This window comes from Cibotium barometz, chromosome 64 (genome assembly GCF_041138505.1).
Source record: "Cibotium barometz isolate CiBa-2024 chromosome 64, ASM4113850v1, whole genome shotgun sequence".
Classification (NCBI taxonomy): Eukaryota; Viridiplantae; Streptophyta; class Polypodiopsida; order Cyatheales; family Cibotiaceae; genus Cibotium; species Cibotium barometz.
In genome coordinates this window covers 21,946,220-21,969,904 of record NC_141109.1, presented here as the reverse complement: position 1 = coordinate 21,969,904, position 23,685 = coordinate 21,946,220, and the positions used below count along the sequence as shown (strand labels likewise).

The following is a 23,685-nucleotide window of genomic DNA, read 5'->3' as shown; positions in this document are numbered from 1 at the left end:
TCATCACCTGCATCAATAGTCCTTGAAGTACTTGCTGCTCGTGCAGGTACAATAGGCCTGACATCAGCCCCTGATACATAAACCCACAAATTCTTTGCAACTAGTACATGTTTCATCATATATGCCCACATAGGATAGTTGGTGCCATCCAACTCATCATCAATGGAGAGCATACCAAACAAATCACTAGTATTCCCAGACATGGTTGTCATAAATGCGTACAAACAGGTAGTGTGACTGAATCAAGGCAAAAATCTACAAAGCAATCCAATGCTGAGACACCTAACAAATTGGGAGAAATGTCCCAAAATGTGTCTTTATCACCTGTTCCAATGCTGTAACACCCAAGAAATTGGGGGAAATGTCCCAATGCCAAAGAAATGTATCTGTAATAGGAAAATGCTTGCAAATGTCTATAATAGACCTGCAAATATGGTCAATTTCTGCAAACGTACTTGATCTGATGAAATCAATGCCAATGTATGCCAATGTCACAATTTCAGGCTCAATGATGAAAAGCCCCCAAATTAATGCAGCCATTTTACTAATTTTTAAAGCAATTTCTGAAGTTTTTAAAAGAAATTAGAAAAGATAGCAAAATTGGCTACTGGTTACTGTTGGCAAAGGGTTTGAGGAGATGGCTGTAGTTGAATTTGCAGGGGCTCGCAGCAGATCTGTACGGCGACGCTGTTCTGCAGCAGGTACAAGGTACAGTCGGCGGGCCGCCTAGTCATACAAAAGCCTAGGGTAAGGTGCCCAACACACATAAGTGTGTTCACATGGGGAAAAAACCTGTGTCCAGCCACAGGGAAAAAGTACCTGTGAGTAAGCTGGGTTCACACCTGAACTAGCCGAGAGTGGTCATGACCAACATGTCCCAGGAGGCGGGTACTGCTGGTACATTGGTGCCCCAGCCTGATATGATGGGGCCGGGTAGGCCCTCTCTCTCTCTCTCTCTCTTTCTCTCTCTTTGATAGGACGTCTCGGGCCCCTAGAGAGCTAGTTCTTGTCCCGGGTTTAGCACTGGTCTCTAGACTTGGTATGAATCGGCCATTCTTGTGGCCTATCTCCGTTCTATGATCTAGAGGCGGCGTGGCTCTCTTTTGGGTTGGTTTTCCATGCCTCTATTCTTGGGATGTGGACTATCTGACTGCGCGTTTTCCAGGATAAAGCTTCGGAGTCTTGAAGCAAGGCTTCTTTGTGAATGGGTAGGGGATGTTGGGTCTTGCTCTAGGACAAGTGGTCTGTCCATGCACGGAGTCTCTTGTTCTCCTGTCTCTAGGTTAGGAGTAACGCGTCCCGTGCTGGGATGCTCCTTACTGTGAATGGTGCTGGCAAAGACTAACACTGTTTGGCTCCAAGCTGTGTTGAACGATGGGTCTGATCTTATGAGCGAGGGATTGTCAGGAGAACTTATATCGTCAAATAGAGAGTTGTTTCGCACCAATTTTCCTAAGCGAAAGTGCATGAATGTGTAGAATTGTAGTGCTGGATCCCCCTCTGGATAGTCTCTCTGTTTGTTGTTTCTTTTTTTATTTTTCTTTTTTAGGAAGGTATGGTTGTACGCTTTCAAGAAGGTATGGGCATACACTCAGATGAGGACACAGGTGTACGGCTTTCGGCAAGGGAATGGAATGGGCGTGGTAGGATTGAAGACACGGGCGTACGCTTCTAGGAAGACACGGGCGTGGCTACGAGAAGGATACGGAAGTGTGCTTGTGGAAAATGAAGAAACGGGTGTACGCATTGAGAATGAGGACACGGACGTGTCTTGAGGGAGAGAAATGGGCATGCGCTTGTAGAAAAAGAAGACACGGCCGTGGCGGGGCAGAAGGAACGGGCGTAGCTTTAGGGATGGAATGGGGGTAGCTTCAAGGATGGAACGGGCGTACGCTTTTGATGGTACAGCCGCACGCTTTTCAGTTCAGAGAGATCTTTAATTATGGAGGTGCTGATAGCTACTCATTGATATTTCCTGACAGTAGAGCTGTTTCTAGTTTGTACCCCTTGTTTAATGTCCTTTATGCGTAATTAATACAGTTTATTGCTTATTAAATGCCCTCTGCTCGATTTAATACAGCAGATTCTGGAGGATATGCTCTGGGGAAAGACACGGGCGTGGCAAAGAAGAGACGGTTGTGGCATTGAGAAGGATACGGTCGTACGCTTCTCAGAAAACTGTCCAAAGTGAAAAATTTGCCTCGTCTCCTCCTCAGATTTCTAATGATTTGAGCTCTTTGAAGCCTTATGATTTTTTGAGTTTTTCTTTTTGTAGTCTCTAGCTACCTAATGATGCCTAAGAAAATCTAATTACCTAAGATTAATTAGAGGATTAAGCTAATTGTGCAAAACTTAACAAATGTTGAACAAAACCAAGAATTGCATGAATCTCAAGAGCAAGGTTTAAGCACCTACTTGTGTCTCCCGCATGCGATGAAGACTTCGACGCTCCTCATGCTCCATTGATCTCCATGGCTTCATGGCAAGAGTAAACAAAATCAAATAACAAGCAAACAAGCACATCCAACATGCAAGGACAGGTGGAGTTGCACTCCAACCAGGCAATATGATTAAGGGTTTGCTCCAAAATTAGGTTTTCTGTCCATAATGTCTCAAAATTGATGAATTCTTCTTCTTCTCCATACTTTCCTCTATTCATACATGCTAGATCTTCAAGATTTGGGCATGATAAACTAGGTTTCTTGCCGTCTTTAGGGTTTCTCGATTTCTTCCAAAAAATAGGGTTTTCCTCTTTCTTTCCACTATTTCCACTAAATGACATTGCCATAAGCTTCTCTACACTCTCATGTACATGTCCTAGGATTGTTCATGGAAACTTACAAGTGCATTAGGGTTTCTTGAAGATTCTTGATTTTTGACAAAGAAATTGGAGTTTTTAGTCATTTTTATCAAATTAAGTCAAATTTCTTCCATAGTGAGACCGAGCCTACTTCTGTTAGCCCTAGTCAATCCTTATGTATGCAAACATCCATCAATTTCTTGAGGAATTTCTTAAAAATTAGGGTTTGATGGCTTCCTTTCAATAAGCTTTTCACATGAGCTTCTCTCATAGAGTTAAAATGCACTTAATCCATGCTTATGTGTCAAAGCTTTCATCATTTTCATGGGAAAATTAGGTTTTCCAAGAAAATAGGATTTTTTAAATTTTCGTTCGTGATTTTTTTTTGCTCATGATTGTTCATTATGCTTCATTACATCATGTCTTGAGTATTGTGGGAAAAGTACAAGTGGAAGGTCTTGTTTAACCTAACTTTGAATTTGGTGGGAGATGAGACTATTTGGGGATTCTCTATCAATTCCTTTTGCATTGGTTGCAAGATCAAGAGCAAATCACTATGGAGGATACCATGGATGCATTGGTAGAGCATGGTGTTGCGTTGAGACAAGCATCAAGAGAGCATGATGAAGAAGTTTATGTGGTGGAGAGCAAGACAATGACACAAGATGGGGCTCAACCTACTCATAGGGATGGCAAGCAACCAACAAGACAGCTTTCGATGCAAGGAAGTCTCATGTTGGAGTTTCAAAGAGTGCTCCAATTCAGATGGGTCCTTCACATTTGTATGGGAGGCTATATAATGCTCCCAATGAATCTATGGACAAGCAAGGAATAAGCATAACAAATTTGCTAAACATATCAACAATAGTTAAGCACTGGACAATGGTTTTGGTGAAGCCGAGAGGTTGCAATGCATGCCAACTCAAATCAGGCCATACATGTGGAAGAAGATGCTTATGGGAATGATGCCATGCAATCCAATGTGCATATACAAAGGATTGTCTATGGACGTTGGATGGAGCTTTCCCCTTATATCAAGAGGGAATACAAGGATTTTGCTCAATTTCTATCATCCTACAATCAATGGCAAAGCATAACCATTTCAACAACAAAAATGATTCATCCTTCAACACTCCAAAGGACATGAAGGACAAGGTCTCTCTCTCCAAATTCAAGGGAAATGGATCAGCCCATAATGAGTTGGAAGAGCTGACTATGAAGATGGACACCTGTTTTCATCTTTATCCAAAGAGTGGACTATGAAGATGGACACACATTTTCATCTTTACACATGGACGATTATGCTCATCAATGATGAAGGCACATAGCAAGGAAGGCAACATGCCTCACTCTTGGGAAGAGTTGAAAATAGAGATGAGTATGACTGTCATCTCACCATTGGTGCTTGATAGGTACATGGAACAATGGTGTAAGCTTGCATAAAAGGGTAAGATGGTTAAATACTACATTAAGAACTTCATGAAGCTTTCCATGTATGTGGAGGGACTGAATGAAGACATGAGATTGAGGAAGTTCATTCATGGGTTGGATTCTCTCATCAAGGCGGATATGTGGGCCCAAACACCACCTTCATGTGATAATCCACACATGAAGGATCATGATACCAATGTAAGCAAGGTATTAACAAGAAAACCAAAAAATTATACTCCCACTCATAAAGCTCTGCAAGTCTCATTGCTTCCTTGGGTATAGCTTAGACCCATACCTTTGTATCTTTGATCTTCATCTTGTTGACGCTATGCACATGACATGGATCTATGGAGTTTACATATTTTTTCTGTTTTGTGTGATTTCTACAATTTCTTGGTTTTCTTGTGAATACCTTGCTTACATTGGTGGCAACTATAAATAGAGCCATTGGCTCATGGTTAGTATTCTTGGATCATTTCGTAATTGGACTATTGTCATTCTTGGACTACACATGAGTACTACCTTTGGGATTTCATGGGAGTTGGCTCATAATCCTTCATGTGTAGATTATCACATGGCTTCCTTGGGTATAGCTTAGATCCATATGTTTGTATCTTTGATCTTCATCTTGTTGATGCTATGCTAATGCCATGGATCTATAGAGTTTACATACTTCTCCTATTTTGTGTGATTTCTACAATTTCTTGGTATTCTTGTGGATACCTTGCTTGCATTGGTATAAAGGCATACCAAGGTAGGGGCTAAAGTGAGGATTTCCTTGAGCTTTTAGAATCTCTTCTCCGCTATTGCATCCCAAAAGAAGGCCTCTTGCTTAAGCCTATTGGTGAGAGGAGTGGCAATGGATGGATAATGCTCAATGAATCTCCTATAGAAGGAGGAGAGCCCCAAGAATCTCCTCTATTGAGTAGTATTGGTTGGAGTAGGCTATTCTTCCACACATTGCACCTTCTTTGGAGCCACCGTGATGCCTTCATGACTCACAATGTGTCTTAAATACTCCACTTCATGGTCCATGAAAGAACGTTTACTTTCTTTGGCATACAATTTACGCTCTCTCAAGGCATCCAACACTCACATGCAACAAATGTCTTAAATACTCCACCTTGATTCCTTCATGACTCACAGTGTGTCTTAAATACTCCACTTCATGCTCCATGAAAGAACATTTACTTTCTTTGGCATACAATTTATAGGTATCCAACACTTGCCTCACATGCAACAAATGCTCCTCTTCACTCTTGCTATAGATGAGGATTTCATCAAAGAATACCAACACCCATTTGTAGAGGAAAGAATGAAGCTTCTTATTCACGAGTGCTTGGAATGTGGCGGGAATATTTGACAAACCAAAGGGCATAACCGTGAAATGGAAAAGCCCATCATCGGTGCGAAAAGCTGTCTTGAACTCATCCCCATTTGTTATGCTTATTTGGTGATGCCCGGATTTGGGATCTATCTTTGAAAAGAACTTAGCTCCATTTAGCTCATCAAGTTGATAATCAATTCTAGGTATGGGATAGCAGTTTTTGATGGTAAGCTTGTTGAAATCCCTATAATCAATGCACATCCTATATGTGTCATTCTTTTTCTTCACCAATAGTATGGGAGAGACAAATGGAGATTGACTTGGTTGTACAAACCCCATCTCTATGAGTTCTTGGACTTGCTTGGCAACCTCTCCTCTCTCAAACTTAGAGAGTCTATAGGGTGGTTTATTGGCCATCTCTTTATCAAGGGACTATGCACCCTGATTTTCAGCATTCTTAATGAGTTGCAACGCATAAATGGAGCTCATATTCCTCATTTCCTTCCTTAATCGCTTGGAAGTGATAAGGGAGAGCTTTGAATCACCAATGCCATTGAGTGTTACAAGCTATCCACCATGCATAAAACTCATGTACCTGTGCAATGAAATGAGGGAAAAAGCCCATAGCCACTCTATGCTTATGGGCTTTCATAAAGACCATGGTTTTATCAATGAACTCATAGAATTGGAGGCAGAATTGGCCTTCTCTAATTTATCATGAACAAATGATAGGTATTTGTTTCTACTGCTCGGAGACTTTTCAACAATGGCAAGTTCAATGAGAACTCACCCAAAGTGCGCAACCAATTATATCTCAATATCAAATCAGTGGGCCCCAATTCCAACATGATGAGGTTGGCTTGCATAGAGTATTTGGGGAGAGAAAACTATGGAAGTAGAAGGGCAATACATGGTAGCAACTTCATTCTATCCATTTGGGACTTGAACTCTTAATGCATGTGGAAGCTCCATGGGTTATAATCTCAGATTTTGAATGGATTTTGAGTTGATAAAGCTATGTGTGTTTCCCGAATCCATCAAAATATGGGCCACCCTTGCATTGGTAATGCCTTCAATCCTCAAGGTAGTGGCTCCCTTGCATCCTGGTAGGCAAATAATGTGATATAGAACGTACCTGGGTTGATTTGCCACCCGGATCAAATGGAAACTCATGGTTCTCCATAGAAGGAGGCTCTTCCACCATGACCTCATAGCATTCCACTTAAGCATCCTCTACCACATCATGTTGTCCTCATCCATGACAATCATTTACATTAGCCTTCTTAGCCTTGCATACATGCTCTTTACTCCATTTCTCTCAACATGTAAAACATTTTCTCTCAACATGTAAAACATAGCGCTTTGCTCCTCAACTCTTGAATCTTTGAAGCATCCAATTGCCTAGACTTTTTGGGAGTGTATGTGGGCTTTCTTGTCATTATTAGAGAAGGGCTTATTTATGCCATCAATTTGAGCATGAGAGTTCCCTACCCTTGGCTGTTCAGTCCCATACACCGTTGGAAACTTGGGTATGGAAGAGGTTTGTGTTGGAAAAGAGCTCTTCCCATTGTTCCATGTGGTAGTAGATGGCTTTTGGAAGCTCTTATTGTCTGAAAATGGTTGAGACCTCTTGTACTTAGGTTCATAAAGCTCCGCAAGCCTCATTGCTTCCTTCAACGAAGGTGGTTCTTGGGCCGACTCATCCGCCTTGATGAGAGGGTCCAATCCATGAATAAACTTCCTCAATCTCATGGTTCCATTCAGCCCCTCCACATACATAGAAGAAAGCTTCATGAAGTTCTTGATGATGTCTTTCACCAATGGTGAGATGAAAGGCATATTCATCTCTCTTTTCAACTCTTCCCAAGAGCGAGGCATGTTGCCTTCCTTGACTATGTGTCTCCGCCATTGATGTGCATAATCCTCCATGTGCAACAATGCAAATTGAACCTTATCCTCTTTACTGATTGAGTAAAGATGAAAATAGGTGTCCATCTTCATAGTCCACTCTTCCCACTCATTATGGGCTGATCCATTTCCCTTGGATTTTGGAGAGTGAGACCTTGTTCTTCATGTCCTGTGGAGTATTAAGAGATGAATCATTTTTATTGTTAAAAGGTTTATGCTTTTACCATTGCTTGTAGGATAATAAAAATTGGGCAAAATCCTTGTATTCCCTCTTGATATAAGGGGGAAGCTTCAACCAATGTCCATAAGCAACGCTTTGCATGTGCATATGCTCCATGGTATCATTCCCTTAAGCATCTTCTTCCACATGTATGGGATGATTTGATTTGGCATGCATTGCAACCTTCTTGGCTTTACCTAGATTCATTGGGAGCATTATATGGCCTCCCATACAAATGTGAAGGACTGGCTGAATTGGGACACTCTTTGAAACTCCAATATAAGACTTGGCTCATGGTCCTTCATGTGTGGATTATCACATGACTTCCTTGGGTATAGCTTAGACCCATACCATTGTACCTTCATCTTGTTGATGCTATGCACATGCCATGAATCTATGGAGTTTACATATTTTTCCTATTTTGTGTGTTTTCTACAATTTATTGGTTTTCTTGTGAATACCTTACTTAGAATTCCTTACATGCCTCAATGCCAGGAAGAAATTCTCCAACAATCGTCTTACAAAGCAACGCCTTTTATTTCACCTTAGGGTCTCTGATGTTCAATCCCCTGTTTTGCTTGGGTAGGATAATGGTTTCCCAAGCAACTTCAGAGAGGTGTGTATTGTGCCATCCAATCCTTACTAAAGAAAATTATGAAGGCAACGTAAGTGTGCATTCCCTATAAAGAACCCAACAAGAAGCGATAAACCAAGCAGCGGCCAAAAGCACTTAGTTATAACCACCAAGGCTCTAAATGCCAAATCAAGCTTCTAGCTATTCAGCTTATAGCACTGGCACAAAACTGTTGTGCTAGGTAGATGTCAATGCCAACATGACAGCCAAGGTATCTAACTGAGCATGCTCCCTCAATCCAAGTGAACCCTAATCTGCCTGTGGAGAATGACTGATCCAAAATCTCATAGACTTGTGCCAATTAATGGTGGCTCCTTCTGCCAAACAAAACACCTCCAAGGCTGTTTGGAAGGCAAAAAGACATGCATGAGGCCTCCAAAAACATCACAGTATAATCTGCTAGCTTCGAGTCCAGTAACTCTTCCTCTCTACGTAGAGGCAAACTGAGGCTTGAGACTCTTGGGGTGGGTCGAATGAACGTGCTCATAGCCTTTGCTACTCTGAGGTATAGTAAGGGAGCTTGGGGGCATCCTTGCTGCACCAACTGGGAAATCTAAAAACACTAGCGACGTCTTTCGCTTACCAAAACTGTGCTATGGACCTCCTCTGCCTATAGAGGCATAAGACCTCTCTGATCCAATTCTGGGAAAACTCCATACTTGCTATCGTGCCTCTCACGATGTCACAATCCACTTTGTCATTAGTTGTTTCAAAGTCTAGCAGGAGGAAGCCAAGGGGTTGATAGCTAAGTTTAGTCCATTCTGTAGCAAATATTCTCCTTCCTTTGAGAAACCCATTTTGTGTGTCTTGAATAACCGAAGAGGCTGTAATCTCATACTCAGTGCCTCAGCTAAGATTTTATATGCAGATCCAAGTGAAGTGATGGGCCTCCACAGAATCGAGCGTGAGCTATCCATTCCCCCCCCCCTTCCCCCCCGCGTGCCAGCCTTGCCCCCTCTCCTCCCCTCCGCTTGCATGCTTCCCCTTCCGCCCGCTGCCCGCCCTCTTCTCTCTCACCTGCATGCTGCCTCCCTCCCATTTCTCTCGCTTGAACCCCTTGCTCTGCATTCTCCCGGCATCGTGCCCTCGGTCCTTCCCGTCCAGCGCCCCCCCCCCCCCCCCTTCCCCCCTTTTTTCTTGCCTCCCATCCGCCCTCCCCAGTCCAGCGCCTCTTCCTAGTTTTTTTTTGGTTTCTTGTTTTTTTCTTTTTCCACCTCCTTGCTCCTTGTTTTGCCTTCTCGCCTCTCCTCTTCAATGCTTCTCAAGGCAGGTTTTCAGTTCTTGGGCAGCACTTCCTTCTGGCAAGTTTCAGCCTCTTCTAGTCTTCAACCCTCAGGAGGACTCCATGGCAACCGCTCCTTCATCCCCGACTGAGGCTGCTGTCCCTTGCCTCTCCTTTTCAGCGGACCTCCAGCCCCTCGCTTCGACAGTTGAGGCCTTCACTTTGGTATGCAAGACTATTGGTAGCCGCCTGGCGTGCGGACAACGTAGGGATCTTTTACAGGCTAGCCTCCTCGGTGCACCTGAAAAGATTACTGATATTCATCCTTTGGGCGTGGCTACTACCGGTTCGACTCACAAGCGGTGTGGAACAGAGTCGTGCAGCTGAGCCCTGTCGCAGTGCATTCGGCACATGCCTTCTTTGCAAGGCGGCAGCACGACTTCGACCCAGTATCTGACCTTCTGTCTGGCGTTTCAGGCTTTCTCGTGAAGTCTGCTTCCCAAGACTTTGGAAGGAATACCTTCCTCTCCTCATGGTGATAGGTAGTGCTATTAGGAAAGTGATGGAATCCCTCTCCACTGCCGCTTCAGTTCTTGCTTAGGGGGGGGATTCCATCCTTTCGTAGCTTCGTAGCCTCTCTAGAGACCGTGCCACATGCCATATCTCTTCCTCGCCTGTACGAACCCCTATTCTGCAGAGTAGAATACTCTGGCCTCCCAAGCAAATGCTTCATATGCAGGCAGATGGGGCATCTCGCTAGAGCTTGTCCTCAGCGTTAGTCTAAAAGACCGTCCCTAGTGTCCCCCCCGGCACTATCCTAGCTCAGATCCTCTTTGAGGGAGCGGAAGGGAAGCTGGTCCTTAGGCAGCAGAGCAGCAGGAACCGATCACGCTGACACCGATGTCGGAGAGTGGCAGACCGTTGGCCCAAGACAAAGCCGCCAGTAGACTTCCACAACTAAGCAGTGCTGTCGAGCGCGCTAGGCTAGCAGAGCGCTGAGATCCCTTTCCAGGTTCCCAGATTCCAGTGAGGCCCTCTGGCCCTACCGAGCCTTCGGCAGACCCTTCCTCACACCCTTTCTCTCAGGAGGATTCCTCCCATCCACTTCCTTCCCCCTCCAGACAACTACAACGACCCCCCCCCCCCCCCCCCCCCCCCCCCCCCGCGCGGCCCCCCCCCCCCCAAAAAAAAAAGAAGAAAAAAAAAAAGGTTTCTCAGGTACCCAGTGGATTACAGTTTCTTCCGATGTCTCCCTGTCGAAGGAATTGGTATTTTCAAGGAGATGGTGGCTCCCATTCAGATTTGTGTGGTGTTTCATCCTTCCACGCCCTCCACACCAAAGAGTGGTGCAATGATCTTCTCCTTGCCCTCCCCTACCTACGCCGAAATGCGTTTCGGCCCTGAAAAAGGGCCGTTTCGGGTGTTTCCCATAACTTTGGTCTGGGCATGGGTTTCATCATGTGAAATAGAGCTAGGCGGGCCAAATAGTTACAGTTGCTATGGGCTTTCATGAGACCTTCTAGTACTATGTAATTGCCCTGCACTAGTTTCACTAATTCCTCCTTAATCAACATAATTAGCTTCAAAACAAGCTTAAAACCTCATAAATAAGTTCACGAATTAAACATCACAATAGAAACTTTGAAATAGTTACCCACAAGGCGAGGGTTTGTGCCCACAAGACTCCGTACTGGGGCCACACTTGGGAATTCCCCCCCTCCCCCGCCCCCCCCCAAAAAAAAAAAAAAAGAGATCAAGCATGGGGTTTCAGTTATCTTGTTGGAATGAATACAAGGCTGGATGGTTAATGCCCATGCCATTACTCTTGCAAGGGAGGCCTTTAAAAAGGTTCCCCCTTGCTAGATTTAGCATCTAGTCTAGCATAGAAAAGTCTGTTTTGAAAAGTAGTTTCCTTCTTGGGAAACTTCTAGAGTAAAGTTTCTAAAAAGGAGCTTTCCCCTTTGACAATCTTCTTACAAAGTAACATGTCTTTGTAAGAAGTGTCTGCCCTTGTGCTTTCTTCTTAGCCTGGTCTTTATCTGATCGTATCCCTTCTAGATAATGGTTGGATTCGTCGGTGTTGAGACATACTCACTCTAAAATTGTGTGTCTACCATTTTGTTCGTGGCTTCACCCAACCAATAAGATGCTGTAAATAGATTTATAATGTTGTTTGCCTTGATCAAGGACAAATACTCAGGAAAACAGCATATTCAATGAATCATTGAGTTTTTCATCTGGCAGTAATGTCCTGATAGATGCACATAAAAAAACTGACTTCACTAGATATTGATCAAGCACTATTGATGTAGAGGAAAGATGAAATACCAGGTTGGACGCTTTTGGGAATGATGTTAGTAGTAGATAAATTTCTGATGGGACAGTTTGTTTAGGAGTAAGATCAATTGTATACTTTAAACAAATGGTTTTCCACTCCTCCTTGAAATATGTAGGCTCAATGATGCAGGTGTGCCAAAAATGGATAAACTGGAAATAGAAGGACGGGGCTTTCATACAAACCTTTACGCAGTACGAGGCATTTACAGTGGAGGAAAGGAAGGAAAAAGCATGATCCAGTGGTTTCGAGCAGTGGCTGGAAGACCAGATCTTGTACCAATCATAGGTAAAAGTTGACAAACTGTTTTTGCTTTAACCATATTTTCTGGGTGCATCATAAGCTGAGGAGATTATGGCTTTGCTCAGGTGAAGTTGGACGAATGTATGAAGCCAATGTCGACGACATAGGTTGTCGGCTTGTAGCAGTATATACTCCTGTTCGTGAAGATGGTGTGGGGGGGGCTCCTGTTTCTGCTTCTACTGAGCCTATTTCTGTTGGTTTGTTCCTCAAGCTTTCTTTATATATATATATATATATATAGTCAGTATCAATGAATATGTGCAAATTTTCACAACATGATCTAGCAGTTAGTTTATTAGCAGTAAAAGGGTTATCGTAATATAACCCATGATTTAATTGATCAACATAGCTTTTTCATTGCTTTATGAACCTTTGATGTAGTTGATCAAGATAGCTTATCAGTACATAGAATCCTTCAAATGCTGTCAATTACAAGTGCTCAGAGCTTAGGGAACGGGAGTTGAAACAGATTTCTTACCATGAAACTGAGGTTTCCAAACTTGTGTGTCACAGAGCCTGAAGTTGCAAAAGAAGTGAAACAAAAACTGGAGTTAGGGGCAGTAAAGTTTGAGGTACTGTTTTTCTATTTGTCCTTGCTAATATTTGAATTGTCTCTGAGTATTTGTTTTCTTAATGTCTCATAGGCCCTACGTGATCGGGACCAGCCATCCATGAAGGTACACCCTTGTAGTCTTGATCTGCAATTTTGTATTTAAAAAAAAGAGTATTTTGGATCTAAAGAAACAGCCAATCAAAACAGGCACAACCTCAGCAGGGCCTCGGGAGCTTAGAAAGACGTGTGCTAGATGTGAACAAGAAGAGATTTAAAGTTGTCAAACCCGGATCCAAGACATCGTTTCCTAACACAGAGATTCGTGGCACTTATGCCTCTCCCTTTCACGTAAGTCTTTCTTTTCCTTTGCTATGCGAAAAAACCTCCTTTTCACTTTCCTACCCAAAAAAAAGGGTAATCTTGAGTATCCCTATAATCGGCTCGGGTAACTTTACGGAAATGGATGCTCGAAAATACACCATGTTTTTCATGCCCTTAAACATAAATGAAATATGACTTCTTATTTGTGGACAATTTGAAAGATTCTCATGATCCTGGCACATGGAGGCAGGCATCTAGTAATAGGAGCAAGTATTTGAAAGTACAGACTTCTGTGAAGTATGGCAGCCAATGCAAAGGAGTCTTGATCTGCTGACCAGATACCCGCACAAAACCTGTCTCTAGTTGTGTGCCAGCAAGTTCCTAGAACAAGCCTTGCATTTCTATCTACCCTGGAAAAAGTTACCTTGCATGGCAGGTGGTTTTCCAGAAATATTTTCTGAAATTGCAAGGATTGTTCTGGGTTATCCTTGTTTTTACTGTGAGCAGACCATGTGCGGTATGTATATCTGTCTTGTGAGTCAATCTACCATACACTTGTCTGGATCCTACATTCTTTCCACAACTAAAGTGTTGCGTGGTCCCCTCTTCAATGCTCAGGCATTGTGGTGTGCTCACAAAGCTGCAGTGCCATCTTGTTGTTGTTGCCTTGTGTGTCTATGTTTTAATGATAGTAAACAATAGTCCAATGTTTTCTCTTGGCATCTTTCTTGCTATGGATCACCACTATGTGTGTACAAGCCTTGTTGATAACAACCATGTGAACATTTGTGGATAATGAGGGTGGGTGCTTTTGACCAAGATAGGTGCCATGCAGGCATGTGTCCTTGAACAACTCGTCTCATCTTGTAGGATTAGCTTTAAGAAAGAAAATGTTTCAGTAGCGGCTTCACTTGTATATCTGTTATCCATGAATTCCAGGGAGACAAAAAGAGGAAAAGACTTTGAGTAATAGTAGCTCCAATTTTAGTGGGTATCAGTCTTCCTTGATCAGTTTAAAGCACTGCCAAAGTTAGAAAGGTAAAAAAAAAAGCAAAGGCAATCATGCAAGGCGGTATAACGAAGCCAACTTCAAGGAAAATTAGTTAAACTCAGTTGCCTTCCATGATTCTTTGCTGAATTGATTCTTGTGGGCTCAGTTGCCTTCTATGATCCTTTGCTGAATTGATTCTTGTGATTCTTGCTTCTACTCTTTTTCTCTCCCATTGTTACCTTTTTACCTTTGGCCATTCTTTAAAGCCTAAGGAAGGGTTGTAGCCTCTAAAGTTAAAGCTACCAGCAGTCTTCAGGATTAGTGTGATTCTAAGCTTTCTTTCTTTCCAAGATTCTTTGCTCTATTGATTAGTGTGATTCTTGCGTCTTTTTCTGCTGTCTTCCCACTTACTGACACATTAGAGCTTCGGAACCTCAGAAGCAATTGGGATATGAAGAGCAGGAACCAGCACAAATTACTTTTTGTTTTGGTTCACCTATACACATGACTTTGGCCTCCAAGCTTGATTCATATCTCGTCCACTTCTTATTCACTGGTGGACTTCAGTGCTGTTGCTCAAGAGGGGTCCTTGTAAGTGTGAAGTGTTTATGTTTGCTTCATGCATTTAAAAAAACTTCCCAAGACTTCCTTTGAAGTCGCATTATGAGCAAGGAATAGGTGGTGACTTGGGTACTGAGAGGTGTATGCTAAGTTGTGTATAGACTTAATGATTCTTCATTTTCAACTGGCCTGGAGAAAGATAGTTGTTTTTTTCTTTTTCATTTTTTTTTTTGGGGAAAAAGATCCTTCTATCAATCTGAACTTGTTTGGAGGTGGACGTACAGTGCTAACATGGCCTTTCGTACCAGAACAAAGATTGGCCCGACATGCATTATGGTTTTATGCATAAGCTTCAAAGCTTTATGCATAGAGACTTTATGCTCCATAGGGGGGAAAGTTCTTCCGAGCTTACCTATCCAAATAACCAAGATCGGATATAGCTGGTTTTGCGTGAAATCTATTGAAGTAGATCCTATAATGTTCATGGATTGAGGTAGAGCACTAAATGGGCTAGGGTAGACCAAACCCAAGGAAACTCTGAATACGGGCCATGGGTTTGTACATACATTATGCATAGAGGCTTTATGCATAAAGCTGGATTCATGCATGAAGCCATAATGCATGTTTCATAAGGCTTAAGCATAAGGGATTTCAATCACGTCCCATATACATAATTATATGTATTGTATAGGAAACCATTCAATTCCAGTTGACCCTTCTTAAGACCCAGATGTTGTACAGCTACTTTCCATCGTTAATCAACGTTATAAGTGTCATGGATGGACACAACTAGCACATATACATGTATATTTGTATGTTTTATGTGGCTTTTTATGTTCTCCCTCTCTTTATGCATCCTTATATGCAGGACACTTTGGCATTTTTTCTACCATCAGGCCAATCTACTCCATTGTATGGTGTAGGCCTAAGTGGTGCTGGAGGTTGGGTGTGATAACCCTACACCTCAATCTAGTAGACCCACATCGACTAGACCCACACTTTCTCCCTCATGTCCATCATCACTACCATGATGTAGGGAGTCTATTGGAGGGTCTACTAAGCAGAGCGGGGGAGGAGGGTGCCTTTGGTTTGGGAGAAGCTCTACTAAGTCCCCCACATCATCTCTGTATACAGAGGAGAGGGGGAGTCATCATCTCACAGTTATGAGCCATCCCCGATGAGAGTGGTCCCACCACATGATCTACACGAGTCATCATATAGCATAGATGTGGATGGGTCGCTTATCATGGATAGTAGAGGGATACAAGTAATTAACCGAATGCATGTGCTTGTGAACTTAGAGTTCCAAAATTGTTTTAAAAATGGAAAGCACAAGATGAACTTTCAAAGCAACATATTATTGATGTACTTAAAAGTGTGTTTCCAATCCCACATCCGGCCCTTGGTTTCTTGGATGAGTTTATAGAAAAAAGAATGAAGCTTTTGCTCTCTAATAGAAGAGCAAACATTAAGAGAGCCGCTAAGTTAATCTTCGAGAAGCCTAGTGTTTATACATAAGAGGAGTGAAGGCATGAACAGAGCTTTATGAAGAAGAATCCAAATATCTTGCCCTTTAATGCATGCTTTGTAAGTGTATATTTTTCTCTTTGTATAATCTAATTTGGTCTTTTATTTTATTTTGGGATTCTTGAGCTTTCCGACATATCCTCTGTGCTAGCAAGTAATATGGGAGCTCTCTTGCTTAGCTTCGAGCTCCGGGCTGATGATACCACAGATGGGGCTGGTTGGGAAGAGTGAGGTGGAGAATCGAAGGACATATTCTTATGTATTGTGTTGCATGTGAACAGACACTAACTCTAGGGGCACTTTTTTCGTACGGGTTTCCCCCTGGTCATTTGGTGTGAAAGGACCTCCTAGACATGTATGTGGAGGGTGCATCTTTAGGCAAAATGCATAGGAATGCCTTTCCAAAGGATGGATTTGTAAGGGCTGTCCGGAAATTACAGCTCATACACAGTGATGTGTGTAGCCTTTAAAAGAAAAATATGAGGTATTTATGTGTTTTCAGCATTATGTAGCAAGAGCTGAAAATGAAACAGGTTGTAGATTGCAAACCCTCCACTTAGCTCGAGGGGGGGAATACATGTCAGATTCATTCAAAGCATATTTGTTAAAGAAAGGCATTAAACATCAATGCAAATGCCATCCAGACCACAGCATAATGTTTAATGGAGATGGCTAGAAATATGGTCAAAGATAAGGGCCTACCTCACAATTTTTGGAGGCAGGCTATTATGTGTGCAACACATGTTTTGATTGTGGGGATAAGCTAGAGCTTATGTGTGTGTAACAGTGTGTGAACAGCCCCTTAAAAGGCTAGTACTATGTATGTGTGTGTCTCTGTGTGAACCATCTCTTAGGAGGGTGGATAAGCATGCATTAAATAAGGGTCAAATGGTTTGGTGTGAGAAAGGCCTATACAACAAGGGCTTGTACTTCATTTTAAATCATCAATCAATTGAGTACATTGAGTCGTGCAATCTATTTCTCATGTCTTGAGCTTGTCACATCTCTCTCTCACTCTCTCTCTCTTAGCTGTCATCTCCACCATGGTGGTCTACTGGTTAGATGCATTCAAAACATATTTGGTAAAGAATGGCATTAAACATCAATGCACAATGCCATGCAGACCACAGCAGAATGCTGTAACGGAAAGAAAGAACATGTCATCAATGGAGATGGCTAGAAATATGATCAAAGGTAAGGGCCTATCTCACAAGTTTTGGAGGGAGGCTATTATGTGTGCAACACATGTTTTGATTGTTGGGATAAGTCGGAGCTTATATGTGTGTAACAGTGTGTGAACAGCCCCTTAAAAGGCTAGTAGTGTGTATGTGTGTGTCTGCATGTGAACCATCTCTTAGGAGGGTGGATAAGCGTGCATTAAATAAGGGTCAAATGGTTTGGTGTGAGAAGGGCCTATACAACAAGGGGTACCTCATTTTAAATCATCAATCAAATCAGTACATTGAGTCGTGCAATCTATTTCTCATGTCTTGAGCTTGTCACATCTCTCTCTCACTTTCTGTCTGTGCCCGCCATCTCCACCATGGTGGTCTACTATCCACCATAACCTTTCCCTACGAGCTTCAATTAGTATCAGAGCTGCTACTTCAACCAGTTCTCCACCACCACTTTCGACGGCCAGAGCAGCTACTTTGACTAGTTCGTGCTAGTGCCACCTTCAACTCTCCTTGCACCGCCCTCCTCTGCCACCGCTTTTCAGCACCCGCTTGGTGGACTTCATGATAACATGCCGGTAGGGCTGAGCGGGGCTCGGCTATTCTGTTGGCTAGGTGGAGCCGGGGGGCAAGGACCTGCCGTTGTGTTGTTGGCGCCGCAGAGCCCCTTACCTAGGCATTTCCCTTTTTTCGCTACTTCGCTTCCCCCGTCTTCGTCTTTGCACCACTCTTGGCCCGCGGCTCGCCTCGTCGTCTCTGCACCAATTCTGGCCTGTGCACCCTCAACAGCTGTACTGCCCAGCACTGTTACTTTGGCGGTGCTAGTAGCCAGCGACCATCTAAGTGTATGTGAACCACCTCTTAGTAGGGTGGATAGGCATGCATTAAATAAGGGTCAAATGGTTTGATGTGAGAAAGGCCGATACAACAAGGGCTTGTACTTCATTTTAAATCATCAATCAAATTAGTACATTGAGTCATGCAATCTATTTCTCATGTCTTGAGCTTGTCACATCTCTCTCTTTATGCCCATCATCTCCACCTTGGTGGTCTACTACCCACCATAACCTTTCCTTGCGAGCTTCATTGAACACGTGCCCTACCAAAGCTTTAGAGAAAAGAACGAAAGAAAAGAATGTTATATTTACGTCTTACAATAGGCCCGATGGGCCTATGAGACAAAAGATGATTACAAGTATCCATGGAATATCATCATCATGGAAAACTCCATTTGAGGCATGGCATGACATAAATCCTAACATTGGCTGCTTCAAGACTTTTCGTTGCCTAGCATATGCTTATGTGTCTCCACAGCTAAGAGGCAAGTGTGTAGAAGACTTGAACCCTTATCCCCAATGCCACATGTATGATATTTTGGTGTATTATTTCAACAAGAAAGTCCCCCAAAATCTGAATATGTTGGATGTCTTTTTGTAAGTCTTGTTTCTATAAAAGACTCGACTCCTTTTTATCTCACTTTTCCTACTTAGAGTCAAGGGGGTTTTGTCTATGGATGGATTGATGTAGGCATTATGTATAGTCAAGCTCTTGTATTAGGCCTCACAAGAGAGTTTCAGGTGTTGGCATCATTGTGTTCTTTTGTGTCACATAATTACAGTCTAAGAGCCCAAATTATTATACTGAAGATCTCTCTCTTAGATGACACTTCTTCACTTTGAAGGGGGGTTTATTAGATATATCGGAGTCTAGTAAGTGTCCAGTGGTGAACATAAGATAGGGCCTTGGTGCCTATATAAAGCATTGTACATTGTGGAAGTATTATCATAATACAATCAATCTTGTGTTGTGCAACAAGTCTCTCTCTCTCTCTCTCTCTCTCTCTCTCTCTCTCTCTCTCTCTTCCACCCATCCTTGTCTATACACCAAGTCACCATGGCTTAATCTCTCCTTCCACTTACACTCTCTCATGGCTCAAACGCGTAGTTTTCACGGTACGAAAATACGATACCGTACGGGAATTTTCGGTACAATATAAACTTTTGGGATACCGTATAATAAAATACGGTTTTTTTTTAACACTTACAAACTATGGAGCTTCAAGCTTGAATGTAAGGGAAGGTTGGGGGGGGAGGAGTCTATAGTGCTTGAGGAATCAAAACATGGAGATATGTCTCTCCTAGTTGGATCTCCCAGTGGTCTCCAAAAAAGAGCTTGCATGGGTAATGCAATACCAAAGGTCTCCCAGTGTAGCGTTCATGACTAAGGGACCGTCCTTGCACAAATACGGGCAGTGCATCTAGGGTGATAGGTTTAGGGACTCCTCTGTAGATCAAAATGGCCTTGTCCAAATCTTCTGCCTCGTACATAACTTGAGGATCTGACTGTCTAGCCTACCTATACCAGGGATCTCCAAGTGATGTAGCAAGATTCTCTCATCCTACCAATCAAGCGTACACTGCCAGTCTACCTTACCAGATTTTTTAGGTCTCTCAGCAACCCCATATGGAATACTGGGTGGACACGAAAGTTGCGAAGTATTGCGGGCATTTGGGATCTTCGTTGAGCAGGATTCCTATTGGAATTTTTTCCTCAAGGTGGGGGGGGGGGGGGGGGGGGACGGGGGCGGGGGCTACCGTACGATATCGTATGGTACCATACCGTACGGTATGAATAGGTTTGTACCAATACGAGAAACAACCCTGCTCAAACCATATTCACCTACAAAAGTCTAATGATACCATTGACATGCACAAGGCTAGACTTGTTGCCAAAGGCTATGCCCAATGTAAAGGCATAGATTACGATGAGACTTTTGGACCTACTTCACGACTTTGCACTATCAGATAAGTTGTTGCTTTGGTTGCCCATCATGGATGGAAGATGCATTAGTTGGACCTTTCTCAATGGGGACTTGCTCGAAGAAGTTTATGTGAGTCAACCCACTGGTTTTGTGGTGGTTGGCCAAGAAGGCAAAGTATGTAAGCTTTGGAAGGCTCTTTATGGTCTCAAACGAGCTCTCAAAGATTGGTATGAGAAGATACATTGTTATATGGCCAGCGAGGTTTTTAATAGTCTCACTGAGAGCACCGTATATGTTAATAAAGTGGATCATGGGGTTTTACTTGTACTCATACTTCATGTGGATGCAATGTTGTTGACTCGGAATAGTGAGGATGCAATTTCAGCTTTCAAAGCTGAATTAAAGACCTCATTTGAGATGTTAGATCTGGATCGATTGTAAGCCTATTTCTACCCCAGTAGAACCAGGGCTTAAATTGATGCAGGAGAGCCTTATGACATGAGTATGTACAGCCAAGCTATTGGCTTTCTCATATATTTGTGCAATATGAGACCACAGGTTTTCCCTCTAGACATTTGGTGTGAAAGAACACCTAGACTAGGTTTATTATCATCACTTGTACTTGTCACTTATCATATTATTGTGTGAACATACGTCCAAGTACTTCTCCCTCTCTCTCTCAATCGATTTGCTTCCTCTATGTGCTTCCATTGCCCCACAAACCCTAACACTAGGTTTCTGTGAACCAACACGTTCCGTACGAAAAGTTGTCTTTACAGTACCTAGTGGTACCCCACTCTTAAGATCTACCTTGGAAAATACCTTAGCCAGGTTCAAACATTTGAGAATATACTCAATGCACGGCATTGGAAATGGACTCTCGATAGTCTGCTTGTTAAGTGTCTGATAGTTAACACAAAGTTGTGATTGTTGGCGGGATAACAAGCTGCAAAGTTCTCACCTCCAATGAGTGCCAACTTTTCTTTATGGGAAACCGAAGCATCATGAGTTGGAGCCAATATTGTTTGTAATAACTACTACAATGGGTCTGGTGACAGAGAATAATAGAAGGAATGCTAGGCGGGAAAGTGGGGGTTGACACACTTGGGAGAACAGAGGGAGCTTAGTAGGAAAAGCATCCGAGAATCAGCTAAGGCATTGTTGTATTCTGGTGTTCATGTTATTCCTGCCACATATGTACCATCTTGATCAACAATGTAATGGTCGATCAATCTGTTTGGAGTTTTGTGTTGTTAAGTTCATTTAACCAAGTTTGCATGCATACTTCTACTAGTAGTAGTCTTTTTGGAAGGTGGTCTACACTCTACTGTCTGGATTACTGGTTTGCACTCTAGGCGTTTGAATTAGCTTGCAGACATTCCCTCAAAACGCAATTGGTATGGACAATTTCTTCCCCTTACTCTATTGGGCACAGTTAGATAACCTGGCTAGGCGATGCTTGCTGAGTGGTCCAGAACCACTGAAGTGTTGAGTCTTGACCGGACAACACTACTTTTGGCAATCCTGCTGGGGAATATTCTGCCTAGCTCGGGGGGATTAGCTAGTCGAGAGGATGACTATTAGAAATAAGCCGCTGTGAATTTAGAAGCGGGTAAGTTACAAAGAACTGTAAGGAGTAGCCTGACCAATAGCAGTCACTGTGTCTGAATAGGAGCTCCAACAACGACAAGTAATTATTAGAAGCTGTGTACATGGAAGCTGCATGGAGGATGAGGGACACACATCGAGAGCAATGCATTATTGGTGCTGGCAGTAATCGGGACCAAGCAGAAATGGTGGCGAGTCACAACATGCTAATCAGCTTTGGGGGGGGAGACCCACAACAGTAGGAGCTATAGCAACAAGAAGTTCTGGAGATCCAAGATCAAGAGGAGCAAGAACAAGGAATTCAAGAAAATCAAGAATCTCAAGAAAGACAAGGCTACTGTGAAGAACAAGAAAAAAACATTTTTCCTTACCACTAACAACCTCTAGCGTAGCTGCATTACTAAACATGTTGACGATTCAAATTTATACAGTGATGTTATTCTCGTTCTCTGTTGTAAGGTACTTGTTCAAAGTGTTTTTCATACATAGAATGCTAGTAGCTCTCTGTGATCTTTGTAGTGTAGAAATAATACCTGAGAGATATTAATCTAAATGAACTGCTGTTGTTTTTGAATGAACAGGTCGAGATTATTCAAAATGATCAACATCGACTAAAAATAGTTGTGGATAGTGACATTGAGGTGGATCTAATGGTTCAAACAAGATATATCCGAGATGTGATAGTGCTTGTATTGAGAGGCTTCGCACACAGGTTTAATGGGGCTGCTGTAAACACAATCTTGAAGTCATGAATTTGCTGTATTCTCCCCTTGCTGTAAACCCTCAGGTGTCGGGGTTGTAAGTATATGTTGTACTCCTTGTATACATTAACCCTAAATTGGTCATCACTTTATTTCCCTATTGGACACTCGAGGCATCATCATGCATGCCACCTAGATGCTTTTAAGGGTTGAGGATGAGCAAATTAAATATGTTTTTGTAATTAGCCACAGTTGAAAGAGGGGCAGCTGTAAATTGGATATTTCAATGTTTCAAAATGTGCTTGTTTGATTTCTTAAAGCTAGTTGTGCATGATAATCCTTAAAAGGTGAGAGCAGCATTAAAATTTGATTTATTGATACTCAAAATTGTTGTCCCATGGATTACCATTTGCCTAAATGTGGTGGAGTTGGTTAATTGGTTACATGATTCAGTGTGCCCACTCAATTGGAAGATACACTTTCATGTCCCCAAGGGTATTCTTGAGTAGCATCTAATTACCTTTCTCTTGGCAAGAGGCTGCACTGGGGAAACGGAGAAGGTTCGAAAATGTAAAAGGGTCTCAAAATTGCCATAAAATAGTAAGGGAGCTGTGTAATGAAGTAGCATGGGTTCAAGTATAAAAGGAGCTCATGGACCATTATGGTTTCTTTTTGGACATTTTATCTTTTGATGATTTTGAGCCTTTGGCTTTCAAACATTGAGCCTATGGAAGGCTATTCCGTCGTCTTGGTGAGAGGTTAACTTACTTAGGCATCATGGCTTTGTATGAGATTACCTTCTTAATACGTGCAAGCTTTCATGGTGGTGAATTATATCTTAGATTTCTAGTTTTGCTTTCGTGATTCTTTAATACAATTGGTATCAGAGCTTTGAATTTCATGTTTTTATAGGAAATTTTCTTTTCATGTTTGATAGGAAATTTTCACCCAAAAAAAAGAATGATATGCATGCGATTTCTTGGATTTTCTTGATTTTGTACATGCTTTTGAATTTTCTTAATTTTTTTGGAAACTTTCTTTGCATAGCTTGGGGGTTTGGTCAAATATGATGATGAATCATTCGTCACATTTTACTTAAGTCTTTTAGAAACATTTGGGCAAGATTTGAACCATTTTGACAAATTTCAAACTAAATTTGGGACGAGGCATCAAAATTTTAAGTTATTGGACAAAAAATTGCGGGATATCTGTGTTTCTCACATTTCATCTTCTCTCTTTCCTTTTGCTTGATCTTGCCATGGCCATAGCTCACCACATACACTCTAAATGTTTGCCAAATATTACGG

The 23,685-nt window shown here is 42.4% G+C and overlaps 1 protein-coding gene across 2 annotated transcripts in view; it reads left to right on the top strand.

Moving 5' to 3' along the window:
* Positions 1-22,697, top strand: part of LOC147603415 (187-kDa microtubule-associated protein AIR9-like) — a 110,278-nt gene extending 87,581 nt beyond the window's left edge. For both annotated transcript variants that reach the window (XM_086796528.1, XM_086796527.1), the window contains exons 32-37: positions 12,010-12,165; positions 12,246-12,377; positions 12,694-12,752; positions 12,825-12,857; positions 12,941-13,081; positions 22,259-22,697. In XM_086796528.1, coding sequence (XP_086652654.1) covers positions 12,010-12,165; positions 12,246-12,377; positions 12,694-12,752; positions 12,825-12,857; positions 12,941-13,081; positions 22,259-22,429 — 692 coding nt within the window. In that variant the 3' untranslated portion in view covers positions 22,430-22,697. The remainder of the gene's footprint in view (positions 1-12,009; positions 12,166-12,245; positions 12,378-12,693; positions 12,753-12,824; positions 12,858-12,940; positions 13,082-22,258) is intronic.
* The last annotated feature ends 988 nt before the right edge of the window (positions 22,698-23,685 follow it).